This window comes from Myzus persicae, unplaced genomic scaffold (genome assembly GCF_001856785.1).
Source record: "Myzus persicae strain clone G006 unplaced genomic scaffold, MPER_G0061.0, whole genome shotgun sequence".
Classification (NCBI taxonomy): domain Eukaryota; kingdom Metazoa; phylum Arthropoda; class Insecta; order Hemiptera; family Aphididae; genus Myzus; species Myzus persicae.
In genome coordinates, this window is record NW_019100615.1 from 171,791 (window position 1) to 191,490 (window position 19,700).

General features: G+C 28.2%; 2 protein-coding genes and 1 pseudogene across 4 annotated transcripts; 1 reads left to right on the forward strand and 2 right to left on the reverse strand.

Annotated features, from left to right (window-relative positions):
* Positions 1–331: 331 nt before the first annotated feature.
* Positions 332–1,144, reverse strand: LOC111036858 (annotated as a pseudogene).
* A 1,363-nt stretch (positions 1,145–2,507) lies between these two features.
* Positions 2,508–8,262, forward strand: LOC111036970. 3 transcript variants are annotated; one of them, XM_022319321.1, is made up of 6 exons: positions 2,508–2,725; positions 4,842–4,882; positions 5,049–5,142; positions 5,210–5,355; positions 6,714–6,794; positions 7,864–8,262. In XM_022319321.1, the coding sequence occupies exons 1-5, from the start codon at positions 2,722–2,724 to the stop codon at positions 6,762–6,764; spliced, it is 336 nt and encodes a 111-aa protein (XP_022175013.1). In that variant the 5' UTR covers positions 2,508–2,721; the 3' UTR covers positions 6,765–6,794; positions 7,864–8,262. The 3 variants fall into 3 exon arrangements, with proteins under 3 accessions (XP_022175013.1, XP_022174996.1, XP_022175005.1); XM_022319313.1 differs by having other exon boundaries at positions 2,534–2,725; positions 6,714–6,801; positions 7,864–7,927; XM_022319304.1 differs by lacking the exon at positions 6,714–6,794 and having other exon boundaries at positions 2,532–2,725.
* A 1,729-nt stretch (positions 8,263–9,991) lies between these two features.
* Positions 9,992–18,629, reverse strand: LOC111036946 (WD repeat-containing protein 81). The gene is made up of 26 exons (XM_022319268.1): positions 18,520–18,629; positions 18,339–18,462; positions 18,126–18,276; positions 17,807–18,030; positions 17,552–17,743; positions 17,127–17,468; positions 16,864–17,064; positions 16,655–16,800; positions 16,419–16,588; positions 16,227–16,333; positions 14,997–15,170; positions 13,917–14,806; positions 13,763–13,851; positions 13,444–13,682; positions 13,188–13,362; positions 12,952–13,130; positions 12,660–12,895; positions 12,510–12,594; positions 12,276–12,453; positions 12,107–12,186; positions 11,884–11,936; positions 11,477–11,684; positions 11,133–11,420; positions 10,924–11,073; positions 10,762–10,868; positions 9,992–10,690 (listed from the first exon to the last, which is right to left on the reverse strand). Exons 1-26 carry the CDS (start codon positions 18,627–18,629, stop codon positions 10,459–10,461), a joined length of 5,130 nt encoding a protein of 1,709 aa, XP_022174960.1. The 3' UTR covers positions 9,992–10,458.
* Positions 18,630–19,700: the final 1,071 nt, after the last annotated feature.

A 19,700-nucleotide genomic window follows, 5' to 3' on the forward strand; every position in this document is an offset into this window, starting at 1 on the left:
CATTACCCGCCATGAATATTATTAAATTCTGGCTAATGTTAACATTAACCGGTTAATATGACATTAGCCAAAGACTTATGGATAATGTCTTAACAACTATAAAATTGCATCATGCATGATATGAAATCATTTTAAATTATTAGCAATATTAAATATATTTTAGATACAATTAACCATATGCAAAAAAAAGATACAATAATTACTAATTACCATAAAATACATAATACGAGTATAATTTAAATGAGTTTATACTAATAATACAATATTAAATTTTATTTTATATTTTAAGATTTTTTTTAAATTAGTATTTAAGAATAGAATTAATGTGTTATTATTTATTATTACATGGCATACTTCCATGATATTTTGAATTACACAAAATATTAGATGATTTACATTTACAACGATTGGTGTCACATTTATACCTTTGAATGAATACCTTTTGTATCCTTGACCATCACTACCATCTGATATTAGACCAGCAATTTCCCTCAATGATTTTTCTATAGGTACCACCTCATCAAGCGGTATTAATGATATCAGACAAACACCAACTGGTTTCTGGTATAAAACAGTAGCAAAGTACCATATTTAGTACCAAGTTTATAATATTGTTCGTCCTCAATAGTCACAACTGCAAATAAAATATTTCTTGGGTCTGCTCGTCCTCTGTCGATATCGGGTAAAGTGACTCTCACACTATCTCCGACGTTAGCTAGGGGGAAACTTATAGACCTAAATTTCATTTTTTCAGCTGGATTTATCAAACAAATTTCAGAATTTATTTTATTATTATCGATTGATTTCTGTAAAAAAAATAGTTATTATATTATATTTAGTTATTTAGAAAAATATAGGCAATTTAAAATTTTCAAATATCAATATCATATACCTATCTTATAAAATATATTAAGTCACATAATCCTTCGTCCTTTGATGCTCCCGATTGTCCCGAACAACAATTTTCATTCACCACTTGAATATTATTACCTAATCAGTAATCTCTATAGCCTATTTAGTACATAACTTTTAACATTATCCAAAATTGACTGGCTAAGGTTAACATTATCCGGATAATGTTGATATTTCAAGTTTATAAACGAAAAATTACACATTAGCCAACACGGATGGCTAATGTCGACATTATCCGAATGTTAACATTACCCGTAACATATATATTAATGTAATTTAGGAATATAAGCTAATACCTATATATAATAATATATATTAGCCATATAACTTAGGAAAGGGGAAGTGATTTTTTCGTAGTGAATAGGCACAAATTTCAATACATCAGACAACAAGATGATAGACATTATGTCAAATGGGGGTGCCATAAAAAACAATGTACCTACAGTATTGATGGTATATATAATAATAGAGTAATAGTAGAGTCGTAGACTGGTAGACTTACTATGTATCCATTAGCAGTATAATAATTAATAACATTTTTTTTATATTACAACATGAACTCGGCTTTGCATATTCAAAATCATGTTATTTATTGTTTGTTATTCCGGCACTGCGTGTAATCGTATACCCAAAAAGGTAAGACGCGCTCAATCGTACTCCGCCGAGATGCTTAACGTGTGAGTAGAAATGTCGTGGCATATTTATCTATATGAGTTTATATACATAATATAATATTAACTATAACCATGAATTTACGATTTGGATAAATATTAAATCGTGACTATAACCTATTGGTACATCATTACATCATCTCATTTTTCGATACATTTTTGAGTTTAAGCTTATCCAATTTATATGTAAACATTAAACAAAAATATACAAAGGAAGATACCTGCCTGGTACCTATACACTATAATATACATTATGCAAGGACATAATATACCTACCTTGAAATACTGTAATAGGTAGGTAAGTTGATGTTTATCTTTTCAAAATTTTAAAACTAATTTTAATTTAATTTTATTAGTTTTCTTTAAAATAAGTATGACCTACAACGTTTTAATTACCGACATTGTACATTTATATTTATTTACTTAAGTATTAAAATATTTATTTTTCTGTTTATATTACTGGACAAAATGAAATACTTTTAAATAAACTTTTTATTGTTTGCAATTTGACTGCCCCCTTTACCGGTCTATTATTTTAAAATGAGAAAACATTTTTATAAATGATCAAAGTTCATTATACAATGTCCAAATATATGCCTAATAATAAATGTATTGTATTCGTATTTCTTTATATCAACACCGCGGATTTGATACTTTTTTTTTAATCATCACTAGCAGAAAACACATTGATGATATGGGTAACGTAACCTAATAAGTATAGAGACTTATTATGAATATGAATGGGTATTATTTGGTCCGAAGATAGTACGTTTATGTACAACTATAAATTATAATGATCCAATGAAATCAGTGAACCCAAGAATCAGTTAGAATGTTCCCTTTCCATTCTTGACGCGTATTGTTAAAATAACTGGTTTCCTGTTACTTGTGCCAGGTAACGTGGGTTAACGCCCACTACTATTGCTAACATAACCAGACGTAGGTATACATGTGATGTCATAGAACGTATAGAAGGCTACAGTGAATACTTTTACATTCTTTATGCAGTCCTTTACTGAGTGTCCGTAGTCCGTGTATGTAAGCAATGAAAAAAATATTAAATCTGTGCTGTTTATTGTTTTATACTTAGTTAAAAGTTTTGTTTAATTTGACGATTGCAATTTAAAACTGAAGAAACATGGGTAAATTATATTGTTTTAACAAATTTAGATTAATTTTTGTTAATTTTTACAGCCTTAGTAATAGCTTGGAATTAAATAAAGACACTGTTTTTACGTATTCAGTTATTGTGTATGTAATATAATACAATATTATTCTATAGCCAGTGCATTTCTGTGTGCTCACATGGAAGTATAAGTATACCTATATGCCTAGCATAATTTATTATTTAATATACCTAAATTTTTGTTTAAATTATAATTATTTTAACTGTAAACACTCATTATTACTCATTAGTCAGTCAGTATCTCAAATAGAATTGCCTTCCTAGAAACATTTTTAAATAGGTATAAGAAAATCTATACCTCATTTGGTTTTGTGTTTTTACATTTATATCGTTATAATTTTTTAATCGCTGGACAAAATATATTTTAATTTTATATATTACGAAGTAGATTTTTTTCTATTGATTTTGGTGTAATACAAACAATTTTATACAAACGATTTTTTTAAAAAAATTTATAAATAATATAATATGAATTTCTTGAGATGATTACTATATATATATTTATTTAAAAGGATCGCCGTATTTATAGTGTATAAATAACACTCATACCGAAAAGCATTACAGTTTTTTTGAGATTTTTGTTTTTTTTTTATACCTATCTATTTAAGATTGTGTAAGAGTTATGGAATATTTTAATATTAATGGAAGCCGTTCTAATATTATAGGTTAGTACTTATTATTTTGTAGCCTAACGGTTAAAATATAATTTTAAATTATAGGTATAATACAAATAATACATCCTTATTTACCTACATATTCCTACAAAAATCATTTTTTCTAATCTATACCCTGCTTCGGAGTATACAATTATATAAATGTATGTGGTCATTTAAAAATTTAATACTTAAAAAAAAAGAAAACGATAAAAAATTGTAATTGTATACTTATAATTCAAATGCTTGCAACAATGCATTCAAAATATGTAAAAAAATTATTTTCAAAAAATTTAAAACTTCATAATAAAGAGTATAAACACTTTAATGAATCACCCTGTTCTTGTATAAGGTTGTGTTTGGATTTTACAAACCTACACAATATGTAATAATTATACAGTATTCTACCCACGTATAAGCAAAATAAATTCTTAATAACGATCGTGGCTACTAAAGTAAATATTCATATAATAATCGCTGTCTATTCCTATTACCTACAATTCAGGTACCTACCGCAATAGCAGAAATCTCTGAACTGTGAAGTGTGAATAAAATATATAGGTGACTGAAGATGTGTGCGTACCTTGCCATGCAAACTGGATACCTACTTAGTAATTTTCTAAAAACGTGTGATGCATTTCGTTTTAATTAATTAGTTTAGCACAGAAATTACAAAATGTTTATAAAAAATGGAAATACGTTATTCATATACGGTATCGCGATTATTCTGGACCAAGACAACGGTGGTTCCATATAAATAATAAATAATAGGTACATCGTACATTCGTACATGTATTGTACCTAATTATTATCTATGAGTGACCTAGATAGTATAGTTCCACCGCTATATATGGATGTAACTGCACTAGAAATACAACTACTCAAACCCGGTTTTTCTGTATCTATACCAATATTATACATATTATCATAATATATATGATATAATATAATATTTTGTACAGTAAACCTAGTTTTTAAAATTATATTAACATGACCTTTACCCAATTAAAAATTAGAATACATTGTTCTAGACTTCTGTGTTCCGTGCATAAATATTTTCAGCCAAGAAAATTATAGTAATATACAAAAAGCTCTTCTTGATTACTACGTGGTATACTTACTATCAAGGAGAAGTTGACTTCCTCAGCTGTTACCATGAATAAACTATATACATATCAGGGGCGTCCCTAGACAGTTTTTAAGGGGGGTTGCCTGTTTTTTAAACATATTATTTCGTTAAACAGGGCACTCTATCAAAATTTTGAAATTTATATTTAAGTTATTATTACATATTATTTAATATTTTCCCAACATTTAAGTACCTAGATATTTATGTGCAATACTATATAATGCATTTATGTTTCACCATAATATTTAAAACATAATAATTTAAAGCCAAATGTTATTTGTATTTTTCAGATCTATCTACATGTCAACTTCTTTTCTTATTCTCAATACTGGTAAACTAAAAGAAAATATTTTAAAAAATAAATAAATAATTAAATATTTATTAGCTGTACCTAACGGCTAACTGTTATATCTGTTATTTATGTGTGCACAAAATATTATTTAATTTGATATGTGTATAAATTATATCAATCATCATTAATGTTGTAATGTGTTTAGAATGTAGTATTAGCTGGTGATATGATGAGGAAATCGATTGTGTACGACAAAAAAACACCGAATGTATTTTATTGTCCGTTAAATAAGCCTACCGGTAACTGCGTAATAAAAGTTATTGTTTTTGTTTTCAAGTGAATATAATTAGGATTCTAATATTCTAGGTTTTGATAAACTGTTTGTACATTCAAGACCTTTGAAAAAATTATGTGAATTTGATGGAAAACCTTTACCCGAAGACTACAAATCCGATTGCTTTCAAGATGTCGATGAAACTGAATATGCTTGCAAGGAAAAATATAGAATCATGGTAAAACGAAATTATTTATAAAAATTAAAAATATTCGTGTATTAGTGCAGCAGTGGTGATCAAGTACGGCCCGTGATTATTTATTTACTGGCCAGACAAGTATTTAAATTAAATCAAAATTAAAAAAAATAAATATTTATCATCTCTTATCGGTCAAATAATAGTCTAAAAATGTATCATTGTACCTGTATTAATATGTGGCAACAATAAAATATAATATTCAATCAAGATAGGAAGTTTAAACTCTTATTGGCCGGCCAAGAATTTTTTTCATGGCCTTTGGTAAAAAAAGTTTGATCATCACTGTTTCAATGTATTAGGTATGCATTATGACAAAAGTATAAAATATCAGAGGCGAACACAGGAAAATTTTTTTGTTTTTTTGGGGTTTTTTTTTTGGGGGGGGGGGGTTAAATGGGGGGCTTTAACCCCACCGCGTTTGCCTCTGTAATATATAATTAATATACTAAATGTTTATTATTACCTGTCAAATTATTAAATTTTATACACAACATAGCAGGGAAGGACTGGGACCCATTCAACCTACTATAAAATATGGAAAAAAAATCGGCCCTATACTATTACAACCTAAACTTTTAGAATTATTTTTAGATAAAGACGTCACCAACTTATCGAAATCATAAATAGTACAATCGAAAAATGATGAATGGTCGTAACAACATTTTTGAAAGACCAATTTAATTTAATCTAAAAATGAATATCATGTGTAAGGTTTAAACAAAAAAATTAAAATTTTCAAAATTACAAAAAAATTATAATAATTATTGCTCCAAAAGTTTATGTTTCCAATTCTTTGATGTATGAAACGGATTTTGTACTTGAAAAGCATTGCCGGGGACTTCCACAAAAATGATGTATTTTGCATTAAAATAAGAGCCCTATTCTTATAAGTATTTAAAGTTGAGTTGAGTGGAGTGACCACGTTGGTCTACTAGTTACTACCGAAGTGTTCTATAAATAGAAGAGGTCCTTAAAAAATTGTCAACAATATTAGTATTATACTAACTATATCCACTAGGTGGATTATTTTGTACCAGCCCTGCCCTAGGGACATAATAATATGACACAGGCCCATTGTGCTAAACTGGTATTGCATAGTATCTAACACAGTGGCCCGTCTATCCCCTGCAACATAGTGTATTTAGATTATATTTACTTACATATTATACCTAGATAATAATTAGTATATGTATTACGTATTTATAAATAATATTAATAATATAATAATTTAATAAATATTTGCTATAGGCTGGAGTTCCACATTATATTAACTAGGTACAATGGAACATTGAAACTTAATCATTAAAATTATATTAATACATGTATATAACTTTCAGAAGAGATTGTCGAAGAAACAACTGGATAGTTTATTCGGAAATAACGACTAGAATAACTCTAACAAAATAACGCTCTGTAATGTAAGAGGTTGTATTATCCTACTGATATATACATTTCATTTTTGCAAATAACATAATATTTATATATATTTTGCATGTTAACTAAGAGAAATCATTTATTAATTTTATTATGCTTAATGCTTATTATAATAAAATATGCTAATTTTATATTTAATAATGTACTTAGCCTTGTATAGGAGTGACTTGAGGTGCGGCACATAATATTTAAACCAAAGGTATATCAATATCTATTATATTAGTTGCTACTTGCTGGTGTTGGTCAATATACACATTAATATAAATTATAAATTATAAATCTTTATAGGTATATTAATATATTGTTACAAGCTTACAACAATCTATTTTTAAAAATAAATATAATAATTTAAGTTCCAAACTACATTTGTTCAAATATTAAGAATTTTATAAATGAAATATGTAGGTAATAACTAATAACTAATAGCTGCAAGGCCATACACAAGAAAGACATTTTCAGGGAGGAAGGGTTATTAAATAATACTATAAAAAAAGTTTAATTTCTAAGTTTACAGAATGTGATTAAATGTAGAGAGAGAGAGCTGAACCCTAACGCTTATAAACATGCTGATCAAAATAATTGTAGAAATCAAATTATACTTTATATATTTTAAAGATGTGTATTATATACCATTTATTGTATATATAGAATATAGATATACCAGATCAATATCATAATATACATTATAGGTACCTAGGTAGTACTAACTGTATAGTGGTTAAGTACTAAAGTATAACCCTCCTGACCTAATATTTACTAACTTAAGTATTAAATAAGAATTATATTGTTTGTATTTTATATTAAGTACTTACCTTATAAAAATAGAGAAAATCATATCAAGTAATTTTATACCTATAATTTTGTAATCTAATTTAAAAATTGTTCACAAATAATTTGTACCTACATAAATATGAATAAAATAATAATTACTATCCGTTCTAAAATAGTCTTCTAGCAGATGCATCTATCTTCTTTGGCTTATAAAATTAGTATTTTTAATTTTTACCGTTATCTATAATTTAAAATCTAATCAATATAATAATATACTTTCAGATGCGTCTTCACCCACCTGGTACTGATGACGACAAAGAGAGTACAAAATGGGAAAAAGCTTATAAAAAAGTTGTTAGAAAACGTAAGAGACAACAATCACAATAAATATTAAATAATGAACAAAATACATAGATACCTAGTTTATAGTAATATTTAATAACTACCTAATATCTACCACAGATTACAAATTGTCCTATGTATAAAAAATTGGTGCTGTTAATAATTAATGTTTATCTAAACTAATTTTATATTGTAGTAAGTAGGTACCTGGTACCTACCAAATAATGTTATTCACACCTATTATGTAATCAGTTAACAGTTTTAAGTTGTAACTTATAATGTTTTTTTATTTTTTATACATTTCAAATATAACATATTTTGGGGCTTAGCCCAACCAACTTTTTTGAATATATTCATTCTTAAATCCATTATATCAGTATCTAATAAAAAAAAGATCAAATTAAAAAAAAATTCGATCATGGGATTTTTTTTAGCTAACTCGATGGCCAGAGTACAAGTATGTTGTCTAATCCGTAATAACTAATAAGTAATAACTAGGACCTATCAATTTATAGAATAAATTATAATCATTAACCAATTGTTGTTATTAATGTTAGTAACTTAGTATTTAAATTAGAATTGCTTGCCAAAACTATTCAACATTTAACTAATTCAACAAAACGAGTTTTTTATACAGAAAGTATTACATCACCGGATCTGTATTGGTTGCAAAAACTATCTTACAAGTACAAAATTGATTTTTGATTTAGAGAAAATCAAATTAGTCGTACATCCAAATTTATATACTTTTTTTATCTTTGTCTCTGACTACCTTGCCGATTTCCTCAAGTACACGTGAAAGATCTTTTTCAGCTATGAGAAAGATAAAAAATTGGTTACGTACATCTATGCATCAAGATAGGTTTTCAAATGCTTCTGTGAAGAATATAGAAAAGGACATTTCTTGTAATTTTAGGCAGGTAAGTAGGTAACCACTCAGCTGCTGTACACTGCAGTATAGTGTACCTACAGTGTAGGTGTCGAGTGTAAGTTGTAACTGACGATATAATCGTCATGCCGTCATTGACTATTCAGTGTGTCGCTGTAATCACTTTTATTCTGTGAAATGGTTGCCATTGGTTACATTTTACAGATTTTAGTAGTAGTAATTTTAGTAGTAATAGTAGGTAGTGCTGTAATAGAAATCTGAAATTACTATTTTGTTTGTACAATTGTACATAAATTATTGTCATTGGTTACTCAGGCAGATGATATAAAACTGGTAAAAGCATGCATAAAATAGTCACGTTATGGCCTTGAATAAGAAAATTATAACTTAAAACAACAATGATATTCAAATATATGTTTGGAGCTTAAAAAAAATACTAGATCGATTTCAAAATGTTCTTAGAGATATCAAGAAAACGTTAAGAGTACAATAAATTATTAGCTTATTATTTATAATTATTATTATATTTTCAAATCCAATATGCAGCTAAAGAATAGCGCAATTATATATATTTTTCAGCTCATGAAGAAAGAATATTTTTTTGCTTATTTAAATGGTTGTCATTGGTACATATTTACATATCATGTAGGTAACTGTTATGGTAAATTATTAAAAATATGGCATATATATTAAATATTAAATAAATTTACAAAAATATTGACACAGTCAATTTCGGGAGATACGGCTTGTTTTATTATATAGATATTAGCAGTACCTACATAGACGGTATAATCCAACTTTACCCAGGATAAATGAATGAATATAGAACATGGCTCTATATACAGGTGTATCTATGTGTCATAAGATTAATGGACCAATCAATAATCATTGATACATTAAATTCATTAAATCATTTTGAAGGGACCATTAGCTCTCCATTGATTTATTAAATTATGTTTAGTTAATGTTTATACAATCCATACAACTATAGGAGTATTTAGTTATTATTCTTAGTACAGAGATAGGTAATGAAGTAAAAAATGGTGTTGAACACATAAGTATTTATAATATCAATGATAAAAAATAAATTGTTAATTAAAATAGGAATATAATATAATCGTATATGATATACAGAGTGATTTATGAAACACTCATTATTTAATCTGAGCATTATAAAATGTTTTTTCTAATTTAAAATTCAAAAAAAAATATTAAATTTTGAAAAAAAATAATGATAGTATACTCTTCAAAGTTGAAAAAAATGTATAAATGTTGAATAAGATATTGACTATACTCTGTCTCTTAGCTTAGGTGACGTCTATAAGAGTAACCTCAGGTGGTGACCGATTTAATCCGGTTCGGTCAGACTCAGATCTATGCAAAATACAAGCTAGACTGTTGTTGAAATAATATTGTGACAATTCCGAGAGTGAAGACCCCTGTATACATTACACACATCCATTTCCACCACCGCGCCCAGAAGTCGACAACTTGAGGTTACTCTTATCTGAGACAGACTATAAACAAATAGTTGACAGTAAAAATCACCCTGAATATTATGTAAATGTAGACATCATGGAATAAAAATTGGAATTATTTTGAATATAGGTATTTAAAGTGAGAAACTTATATATAAGGGGTACCCTTTAGCATAAAAGAGTGATATTGCCACTATCGGCACCAAGTAATAATAATTGATTAAGACTTAGTACAGACATTGTAGTTAAGACTCCTTTAAATGTATCAGCTCTTATCTTAGTAGAGGAAAATGATGCTTCACTGGTAAATCCTGTATGAATTCCTATACGATTGGCTGTAGTACCAGAAATTAGTTCATTTCTATGAAGGCCTAAGCAATGGACTGGTTCAGGTGATCCCCTGTAAAAGAAAATTAATGGGTACAAAATTTTATACATTTAACATTATTTGAATATATCATTGGTTGATACCTCATATTATAAATTAGATTGCCATTGGAAACATTCCAAACAGACAATGATTGGTCAAGAGATGAACTGACAACTGTATTGGAATCTACAGCCAACAATTGTAATACCTAGGAAATGAAACTATTAATACAGAACAAATTTATATTTTAAGTTGTCCATTACTTCTCCCTCATGAGCTTTCCAGTTGGCCAAAGCTTGGCCAGTTCGCAGGTCAATAACAGTCAAATAACCCGATGACTGACCAACAGCAACCCAGTGAGCATCAGTAGGTACAGCAATGCTTCTTATGAGGCCAGTGGCATTGACAGATATCTAAAAGGAGTAATGAATAAATTAAAACATACAAACTTATAGAATATTGAGGTTCTCACTTTAAGTTCTGCTACAGATTTTCCATTTCTAGGATCAATAGAATGTAGGGTTGGCTGCGTAGAGGCAGCTAATATATTTGGATGAGGAGTTGGTAGGCATTTAAGGATATTAACAGGTATACCATTCATTGAACTCAAGAGGCGTCCACCACACCAAGGATCCCAGACATGTATTGAAGAATCACAGGATGCGACCATTCTAAATTTTTCCAAATATGCAACTGACAATACGGATTTACGGTGCCTGGAATAAGTATATTGACACTGTGATACACCATTTCCGTCCCCCTAGAAAAATTATTTGTCAAATATTTACTTAATAAGTATAGAAAATTAATTCTTACTTGATTTCTTAAAGACCAAAGTTTAACAGTCTTGTCACGGCTAGAGCTTATAAAGCTATTTTCATTATCAAGTACACTTAAAGACTTTACGGTTGATTGATGACCACTAAACGTTTGTAACTTGATTTGTTTAAAATTAAACCAAGTATCATGACTATTACGTCCAATTTCATGTTCCCAATAAGCTAACCAGTTTCCTCTTAAATGTCTGTTTAAAAATAAATATAATTTATATTTAATTTTATTTGATTTATAATTAAAACTTATTTTAGAAAAAAATATTGATATTTTACTTTTATACTTGTTAAAGATTATTAGGACATAACACTTTCAGACATTATTAAAGTAGTACTAGTAATGTATCATTTTATTTTTTTAGTTAAAATTCAAAATGTAGATATTTATACCTGGAGGATTCCACTATAGTCTTAGCATCTTCAGCTACTTCTATTTCTTCATCCTAAAATTTAAATATTATATTATGGAAGTTATACATAAACAAATTACCAGAGGAAATAAAAAAAATGTTTTATTAATATGTTTCGACATTTACTGCAATAAATAAATAAATCAGCAAGTATAGAAACTTGAGCATGATTTTAAATCAATTATTTAGATTTTTGACATTACCTGTAAATGTATTTTATTGCCTTTGAGAGTAAGATGAGTTCCAAGCTGTTCTTCAAAATTAATAGTACCATCATTGTAATCTACATAAAAATAATAATAGTAATTTAGATTTTTTAAAATATTTAATTAAATATTTGATAATAATGTACAGTATAATTCTTTTACACACCAATGTTTGCATAACCAGAATATACTCTTTCTTCTTTATATGTGACACACAATTCCTTAATGTAATTCCAATTGATCAATGTCCTTTGCATAAATAATTCTCCATAGTATTTTACAAATAAAGTATAGGAATGATAAGCTAATTGTGGCGTTAAAACCTTACACAGTTCTTCCATAGCCTAAATTAACATAATCATAATATTTGTTTTTGCAAGTAAATTAGGTAATTACTGACTTTCGTTTTGACATTTGACTTATCAGCACTAATTGTAGAAGGAGAGTCCCCAGAATCACTGTTATTCAACTCAATAGTTTGACTTCTGTACATAAACACAATCAAATTTTAAATTTAAATTAACTCAAGATTACTACGTAATATTTATACCTTGGATTGGTATCAGCCATACTAAGTGGATCAACATGCCTCAATTTATCAAATACCAAAAACAATCTTTGTATGGTTTTTGAAATTAGATGTCCTTGTTTAAGGCCAAAGAAGTATATGGTTTCAAACAGTTTTGTAGCAAAACTACTACGGCTTGATGCTCCAGATGGGAAAATTACTTTTTGGGACGACAAAATTCTTAACATTGGATGAATAATTCCTTTACATAATGTGTCCTTAAAAAAAATTATACTAATAATCATAATTAAAAACATTATTATATACTACATACTTGACTGATTTCATTGAGTGTAGATTTTTTGAAATAAGACATTAGGCATTTCAATAGAGTTACACATCCAATTAGGCCGCTTTCAAGATTCATGGTCATTTTGCTACGTTTGCACAATGAGACCACATCACTTATGTGTGGTAAATACTGGACCAAAATAACTTGTTCTCCATAAATACCTACAATTTTAAGATGGTTTTTTTTTCCAGGCAATTAAAAACTAAAACTGATCTTACCAGCAATGCTCATCAGACAATTAATAACCATTTTTGCTTTATCTTCATTTTGTAATGAGTCTGAGTAACACAACATTAACATTTTCAACAAATTCTTTGTAATATACATAGAAGTATGTACTGGGCCTATCCGAATTGATACCCATACTAGTGAATCTGCACTGACTTCCGATATCTAAAGACATTCGTCAATAACAATATTTATGATAAAAATATATAACACAACATAAATTATTCATAAATATCTTTATATAACCTTTAGATGTTCTTCAGGACTACTGAATTTTTCAAAATCAGGTGTATGACAAGATGGAGGTATATCTTCACCATCTTCTGAACAGTCAATTATAACGTCGTCCAAATTCTTGTCATCACTAAAATTAGTATCAGCACTTTGTGTATCATCATCAATTATTACATCTTGATCATCCAACAGAACATCTTTTAGAGAAACTATACTATTGGTCAATGCTTCATCATCCAAAGACAATGTATCTACAACAATTTATAACTGGTTAAAGTTGTATGTACATGTTAGAATATTACAATAAATCAATAAGGAATACTCCTTATACCATTTTCAACAACTTTAACAGCTTGACCGGTGTCTGTAACAGAATTTATATTGCTGTTTTCATATGATGGAAATGAGCCACAAAGATCACTGTGAAAAGTACAACTTTTTATATGATGTTTAACTATATTTATTGTTATGAATGAGAAGCATACTTAAGGTGCTGTATTGGGATTGGGTATGCTCTGTTAAAGTTACATCCAGATCCGACTGTTTCAACAAGTATAGGAACAAAATTTTTTAAAAATATACTAGTTCCAAAACCAGAAATCAATTTCATTAAAAAGGATTTTTGATATAACTTAAGCCATTTATGATGTACAGGGATATTTTCTTCGCCAATATCTTTCAAGCATTCTTCATATAACTTAGTTACATAGTCAAGAAGTAATTCCTTAGACTTTTGCATACCTAAGGCTTTAAATGATGGTTCTAATAAATGCAAAGCTGTTAACGTGTTACAATTGGCATCAGACAATAGTTCAATAACCATAGGCACTAAAAACTCAATCCAAGTGCGGTCAGCAAGTATTCCAAGAGTTCCAGATTCACTCAATTCACACATCTCTTGTTCAATATCTACAATAAGCTTAATACATAATGTATCAAACATATCAAGAGCAAATTTTTGGTTTTCTTCCAATAAGTTTTTGACACTTTCCATTTCAGATTTCACTGTTCTATAATTGTAATAAATTCTTAATATATTGTGTATATGAGAAAAGTAATTAGGAAAACGCAAAATAGAAGAAGAGAGAGACGGGATTAGCAGTTGATGTGGAGTTGGCGGTGGTAGTCCATTATCTGTGATCACAGAACACCAGTTGAATTCAAATGGTGATGGATTTTCACTTAAAGGAATTTTATCAATTTGAAGCAGCAACTTGACCACTGGTCGAATACAATCTGGAAGATCTTTTTGATATGTTGAAGCAATCACACGACAGCTTTGTAATCTTTTTAAAAAAGATGTAGATACCAAATTACTTCCATGAGCAATAACTTTGTCTCCCAAAAATAATTCTATAATTAAACAACCTAAAACCTGAAAATATAATAAAATTGTTTATTTTTATTTTTGTGTAATTATAGAAATTGACAAGTACCTAATAAAATTAATATATACATATTACACATAATATTTATCAATTAAATAGTTGAGACAAATGTTAACTTTTAAGTACTGCATTTCCTGTTTAAAAAAGTTAAAATACTAATAAAAATAAAATTATTACTTGAATTTCTTGAGCTCTCCGATTTGCAATGATTTTTTTGTATGAGGTCATGTCTTTCGCACGAAATCCATTAGAAATTGAAGATTTTAATGGCTTAGCACATACTCCATTCAAAAAATTATTTAATGAATCTAGAGTAATTAATGGCGTTGCAGGATTATAATCCGGTGGTAGCTGTTATTGATAAAGATTAATATAGTAATATAAAAATAACATTTTCATTATTAATTAAATTAGCAATTCATTATTAGTTTTTGATATCTAAATGTTTACCTAGTACAGTGGTATCATTTGTGGGATGCAAGAATACATGTATGTATTCAGTTTTTTCTAAATACTTATTAATAAGGTCCAGATTTAAATCCCCTAATACTATTCAAAAAATGCTCTAAAAAATTGCAAAAAAACCATTTTATCCACAAATAAATAATGTTCTCATAAATTACCCAAAAGTTGATTTAACAATTCTTGAGCAAATAAAAATACAAAATAAACTAAATAAACTTGATTATGATGTGACACCAAATGACAAAGAAATTAGATTTGAGTCTCAAACGCATTACAGCCATTAATCGCACATTCACACTATAGATATTAGATGGATAAAATATATGTTCCAAAGTATCGAAATCATAAATAATAGTACGATTAACAAATTATAAATAATCTGAACAACATTTCTTGAGCTAACATTTTGTTATCAATTAAGTGTAATCTAAAAAAAATGTATATAATGTATAAATATGCATTAAAAATAAATAAAATGCTCTAAAAACTCCAAAACGAATAGAATACAAAATAAAAATATTCTGTTGTATGAAACAGATGCTGTACATAAAAAGCATTGCCTGAAACTTCTCAAAAAATAATGCCATAAAATAGCATAATGAGTATTATAGCCATCTGTGTAAGATGTAATTAAATACTGGTTTTTATTTTGTATGTTTGGTTTTATTTAGATACGTAATACTGAGATTTTTGTAAATAATTGTTTGGTCTTGAAAAAAAAGAAATAAGGAATTTAAAACTATTTTATTTGCATATGAATCCTCATAGCATATATAAAAATAAGTATTTTAATTTAAAATTAAATGTAATAGATTAGTTTTGAAATAAGTATTGTTTATGATTATATTTGTAGCCATAAAAATAATGTAAAATGACACCACTGACTTGGTATCAAAGTTTATTTTTATAGAAATAAAAGTACGTATGGTTTCAAGTACTTACACAAAGTGGTATTTTAGACATGTCTAAATATTTTATGAATCCATTCATTGATGTTTCATTATCAGAAGTAACATTGATGTGTTGTTCTTCATTTAACGGAGGGGATTCTTTAACCATTTAATCAAATTAAATAAAAATAAAAATATAAAACAATTCATATATATTTAAAATAAGGTAGGTCTATGAACTTACTTAATTTAGGCATGGTAGGAGGAATGCGAGAAAAATAAGGTGAAGGTAATAGTCTTTGGGGATGTGGCTGTGTAAATAATTGTACAATGCCAGATGATGATAAATAGGTGTGATTATCACACAGTTGAAGGCACACATTTTTTGATTTTACAGCAGCCGAACCAGATAATCTAACAAATTAAAGATGTCAGATAATTATAATATACATACATTATTAAAAATTAGTTATCTTTTACTTATATCCAAATGTTAAATCAATCCAATGATGTAAACGTTCTGAAATATAGTTGCTTTCTAGTATAGCTCTATGTGTATCTACCAGGTCTTGTACATTTTCTGCCCATGTTGGAATGCCCAAATCAGGTAATTCTTTATGTATAGACTGATAAAAAGTTATGAATCAGTGCTAGTTATTTTTAAAATGTCTCCTAAGTATTATCAATACTTTAAAAACTGATGGATCGGTAAAAAATTCTGGTATACATTCATCTGGAGACCATTGTTGCATGCGTTGTATGCTTGTAGGATATTCTTCTGGTACAAATTTTGGTCTAATATAACGACAAAGAACTGATCGCGGAGTTACCCGAGATCGATAAACATAGTAAGTTATTTCTGATAAAATGTCAGGAACATGATGTGGGGTCTGAAACATTAAATTGTATAGATAGTATAAACTACAATATCTAGACATTTTTTAAAACATACTAAAATTGAAGTTTTTTCATCTCCAATGTCATAAGTTAAATCTAACTGCCTGTCTCCTTTATTCAATCTGTACTTTGATTTAGTGAGGTCACGATAATTAAGTCCAGCTCGAGAACTAAAGTCAGTTACCCAAGGAAATACATGATGGCATTTAGGATCACCATATTTCCTACCAGCTAGCTTATTCAAAAACATAATGTAGTCAAAGTTTGACATGTTTCCACGAACCCACTGTTCACAAGTTTCTGCTAAATTCTCACAAGTCAAACTTTTAACTGTTTCATCATAGCTATTGTCAAATTCATCAGCATCTGAAATATTGTCAGTGATTTTTGGAAGTACCTAAGAACAATAATGTTTAGAATGAAATCACTATTTTACGTAAGTATATGAATTATAACAAGTAATAAATAACGTTAGCCTACCCGAATCCATAATTCAGGGGAAACAATGATATCAGACAAAGTAATGTCACCTAACACAAGTCCTTGGTCATGGGTGTGTTGCATTGCATTCAAAAGTTGATATAAAACAAAGAGTGGACGAGCATGATTAGATTTTAATAAAGCTGGACTATAATTTATACAATCTTGTAATGAATGTACATTATTTGTTTCCTAAAAAACAGTATATATTTTTTATATTAATAGACACCATTAAAATAACTAAGAGTAACCTACCTGTAGCAGGTAAAAATAATTATTAGTTTCAAAAACAATGTTAGAGGGCAAAATATTCCCATGAGATTCATTTTCCGCTACTGAGGATATTTTATTATGCGATTGTTCTTGTAAATTGATTATTGGACAATTATAAAAACGGGTGAGTACATCTCGTATTATTGTGTCATGAGGAGATAGACATAGATTTGAGCAAGGTAATTTTTCTCTACAAAAAAAACCATCTGAAAAATAAAATTGATAATGATTGTATAACATCAAACCACTTTAGTTATAATGTTAGCAGCTTTTACATAATCAAATATGAAGAATACACTACCATATTTTTTATACGCTTCTTTCCACAAATTTTTTCTATTAGTAACTGTAACATATTGTAATTGTTGGGAATAACTTAAATCTTTATCAAAATGCACAGGTTCGTGTCGTCGTGCCAAAGGAATCATAGATTTATCCACTTTTTGAATAACCTTCCAAAAAAATATTCAATATTATTACTTTGAAAAATAATCTGTAAATAATGTTTACATACAGTAATTAAAACATATATCCAAGTATCACCCAAACTCTCAATTTGTTGGACCTTTGCACGGACGTCATCGTTTGTGAATATTTCATGATGCAAAAACGGACGATAAATGCCATTTAAGAAATCTCTGTTAAACAAAATAGTACTATTAATAATAATTTGAAATCACACGGCTAATTTTTACCTAAACCAAATCCGATGGACACTGGCGAGAAATCGTTTAGAATTGTTAGTGGACTTCAAATATTCAACAGGAATTGTAAGGTCTTTTGAAATAACGTCCAGCCAAGCCATGAGTAGTAAATTTAAGAATAATAAGTACGGTTAAGATACATGTCTTGATTAAAGGATTGGCAGATGAGTAAATTTTAAATTTTAAATTTGAATATAATAATATTGACGATTTTTTATCTTTATGTTATCTATTATTTGTAAATAAATACTATTATCACCACAGATATATATACTATAATCACAGAATAGATTAAATTTAATCTATTCTGTGCTATAATTAGTATATACCTGTTATCTGTGAGTTATACGCTCCTCATACTATTTTTTCAAATTGAAAACTGAAGGCGGCTAGAGCAGCCGAGCAGGTACAAATAATCACATAAAACAGGTCAGAAGCTAGAGAAAACTGTGGGTCTTGAGTTTGGCGGATTTTAATTTTGAAAACTAATAAAAAATCTTCAACAACTGTATTAAAGCACGGCCGTGGAAATTTATCATTATTACAAAAGTGAATGACATACTTAACCAAAATTCTAATTTTTTAAATTTTCGATATTTTATCGAAGAATTTGAACAAATAGAATCCCCTCGACTATTCCCCAACAAACACAATGATTAATTAACATCCATTTTCAAAATTAAATTCCCTCGATCCAAGTTCTTCAATTTTGTCTAGCTTTTTGGTATTTGATAGCATGGCGTATATTTGATGAAATCTGTATCATTGACATGTGCCTGAGGGTTCGGAAACTGATATATGCGCAGCACGATTTATATTTTATTGTTTTGTGTTTTAAGCATAATTTAAGATATCTTAAATCGAGGCGGCCAGTAAGCCGTGGGTGCCCGGTACTCGATAACGAATTTTCAAATTACATACATTAGCATTCATCTACTTCTCACACACAAACACATCTCAAATATAATTGCTATATGAAATGCCTAAATATCACGCTCCAGCCACCTTAAGATATGAGAAGTGTGCTATGTGCCAATAAAGGCAACTATGATAACAACTAATATTGTTCTTCTATTATAATTCAATTTTCATTTAGCAAAATAATATGGTCAAATGTTTAGATCTGAGATTATTGGGGTTCTAAATCTCCTTACAAACCAGTGGCATAACTA

What these genes read in the sequence shown, in the direction of transcription:
- LOC111036946 (XM_022319268.1), bottom strand. Translation starts at nt 18,629, where the DNA reads ATGGCTTGGCTGGACGTTATTTCAAAAGACCTTACAATTCCTGTTGAA. An exon ending in GTCCATCGGATTTGGTTTAG is followed by an intron (nt 18,463 to 18,519) that starts GTAAAAATTAGC and finishes TTTGTTTAACAG; the next exon opens with AGATTTCTTAAATGGCATTT. An exon ending in TTGTCTGATGAGCATTGCTG is followed by an intron (nt 13,131 to 13,187) that starts GTAAGATCAGTT and finishes TTAAAATTGTAG; the next exon opens with GTATTTATGGAGAACAAGTT.
- LOC111036970 (XM_022319304.1), top strand. An exon ending in TTTTCTTATTCTCAATACTG is followed by an intron (nt 4,883 to 5,048) that starts GTAAACTAAAAG and finishes TAATGTGTTTAG; the next exon opens with AATGTAGTATTAGCTGGTGA. An exon ending in TCCGTTAAATAAGCCTACCG is followed by an intron (nt 5,143 to 5,209) that starts GTAACTGCGTAA and finishes CTAATATTCTAG; the next exon opens with GTTTTGATAAACTGTTTGTA.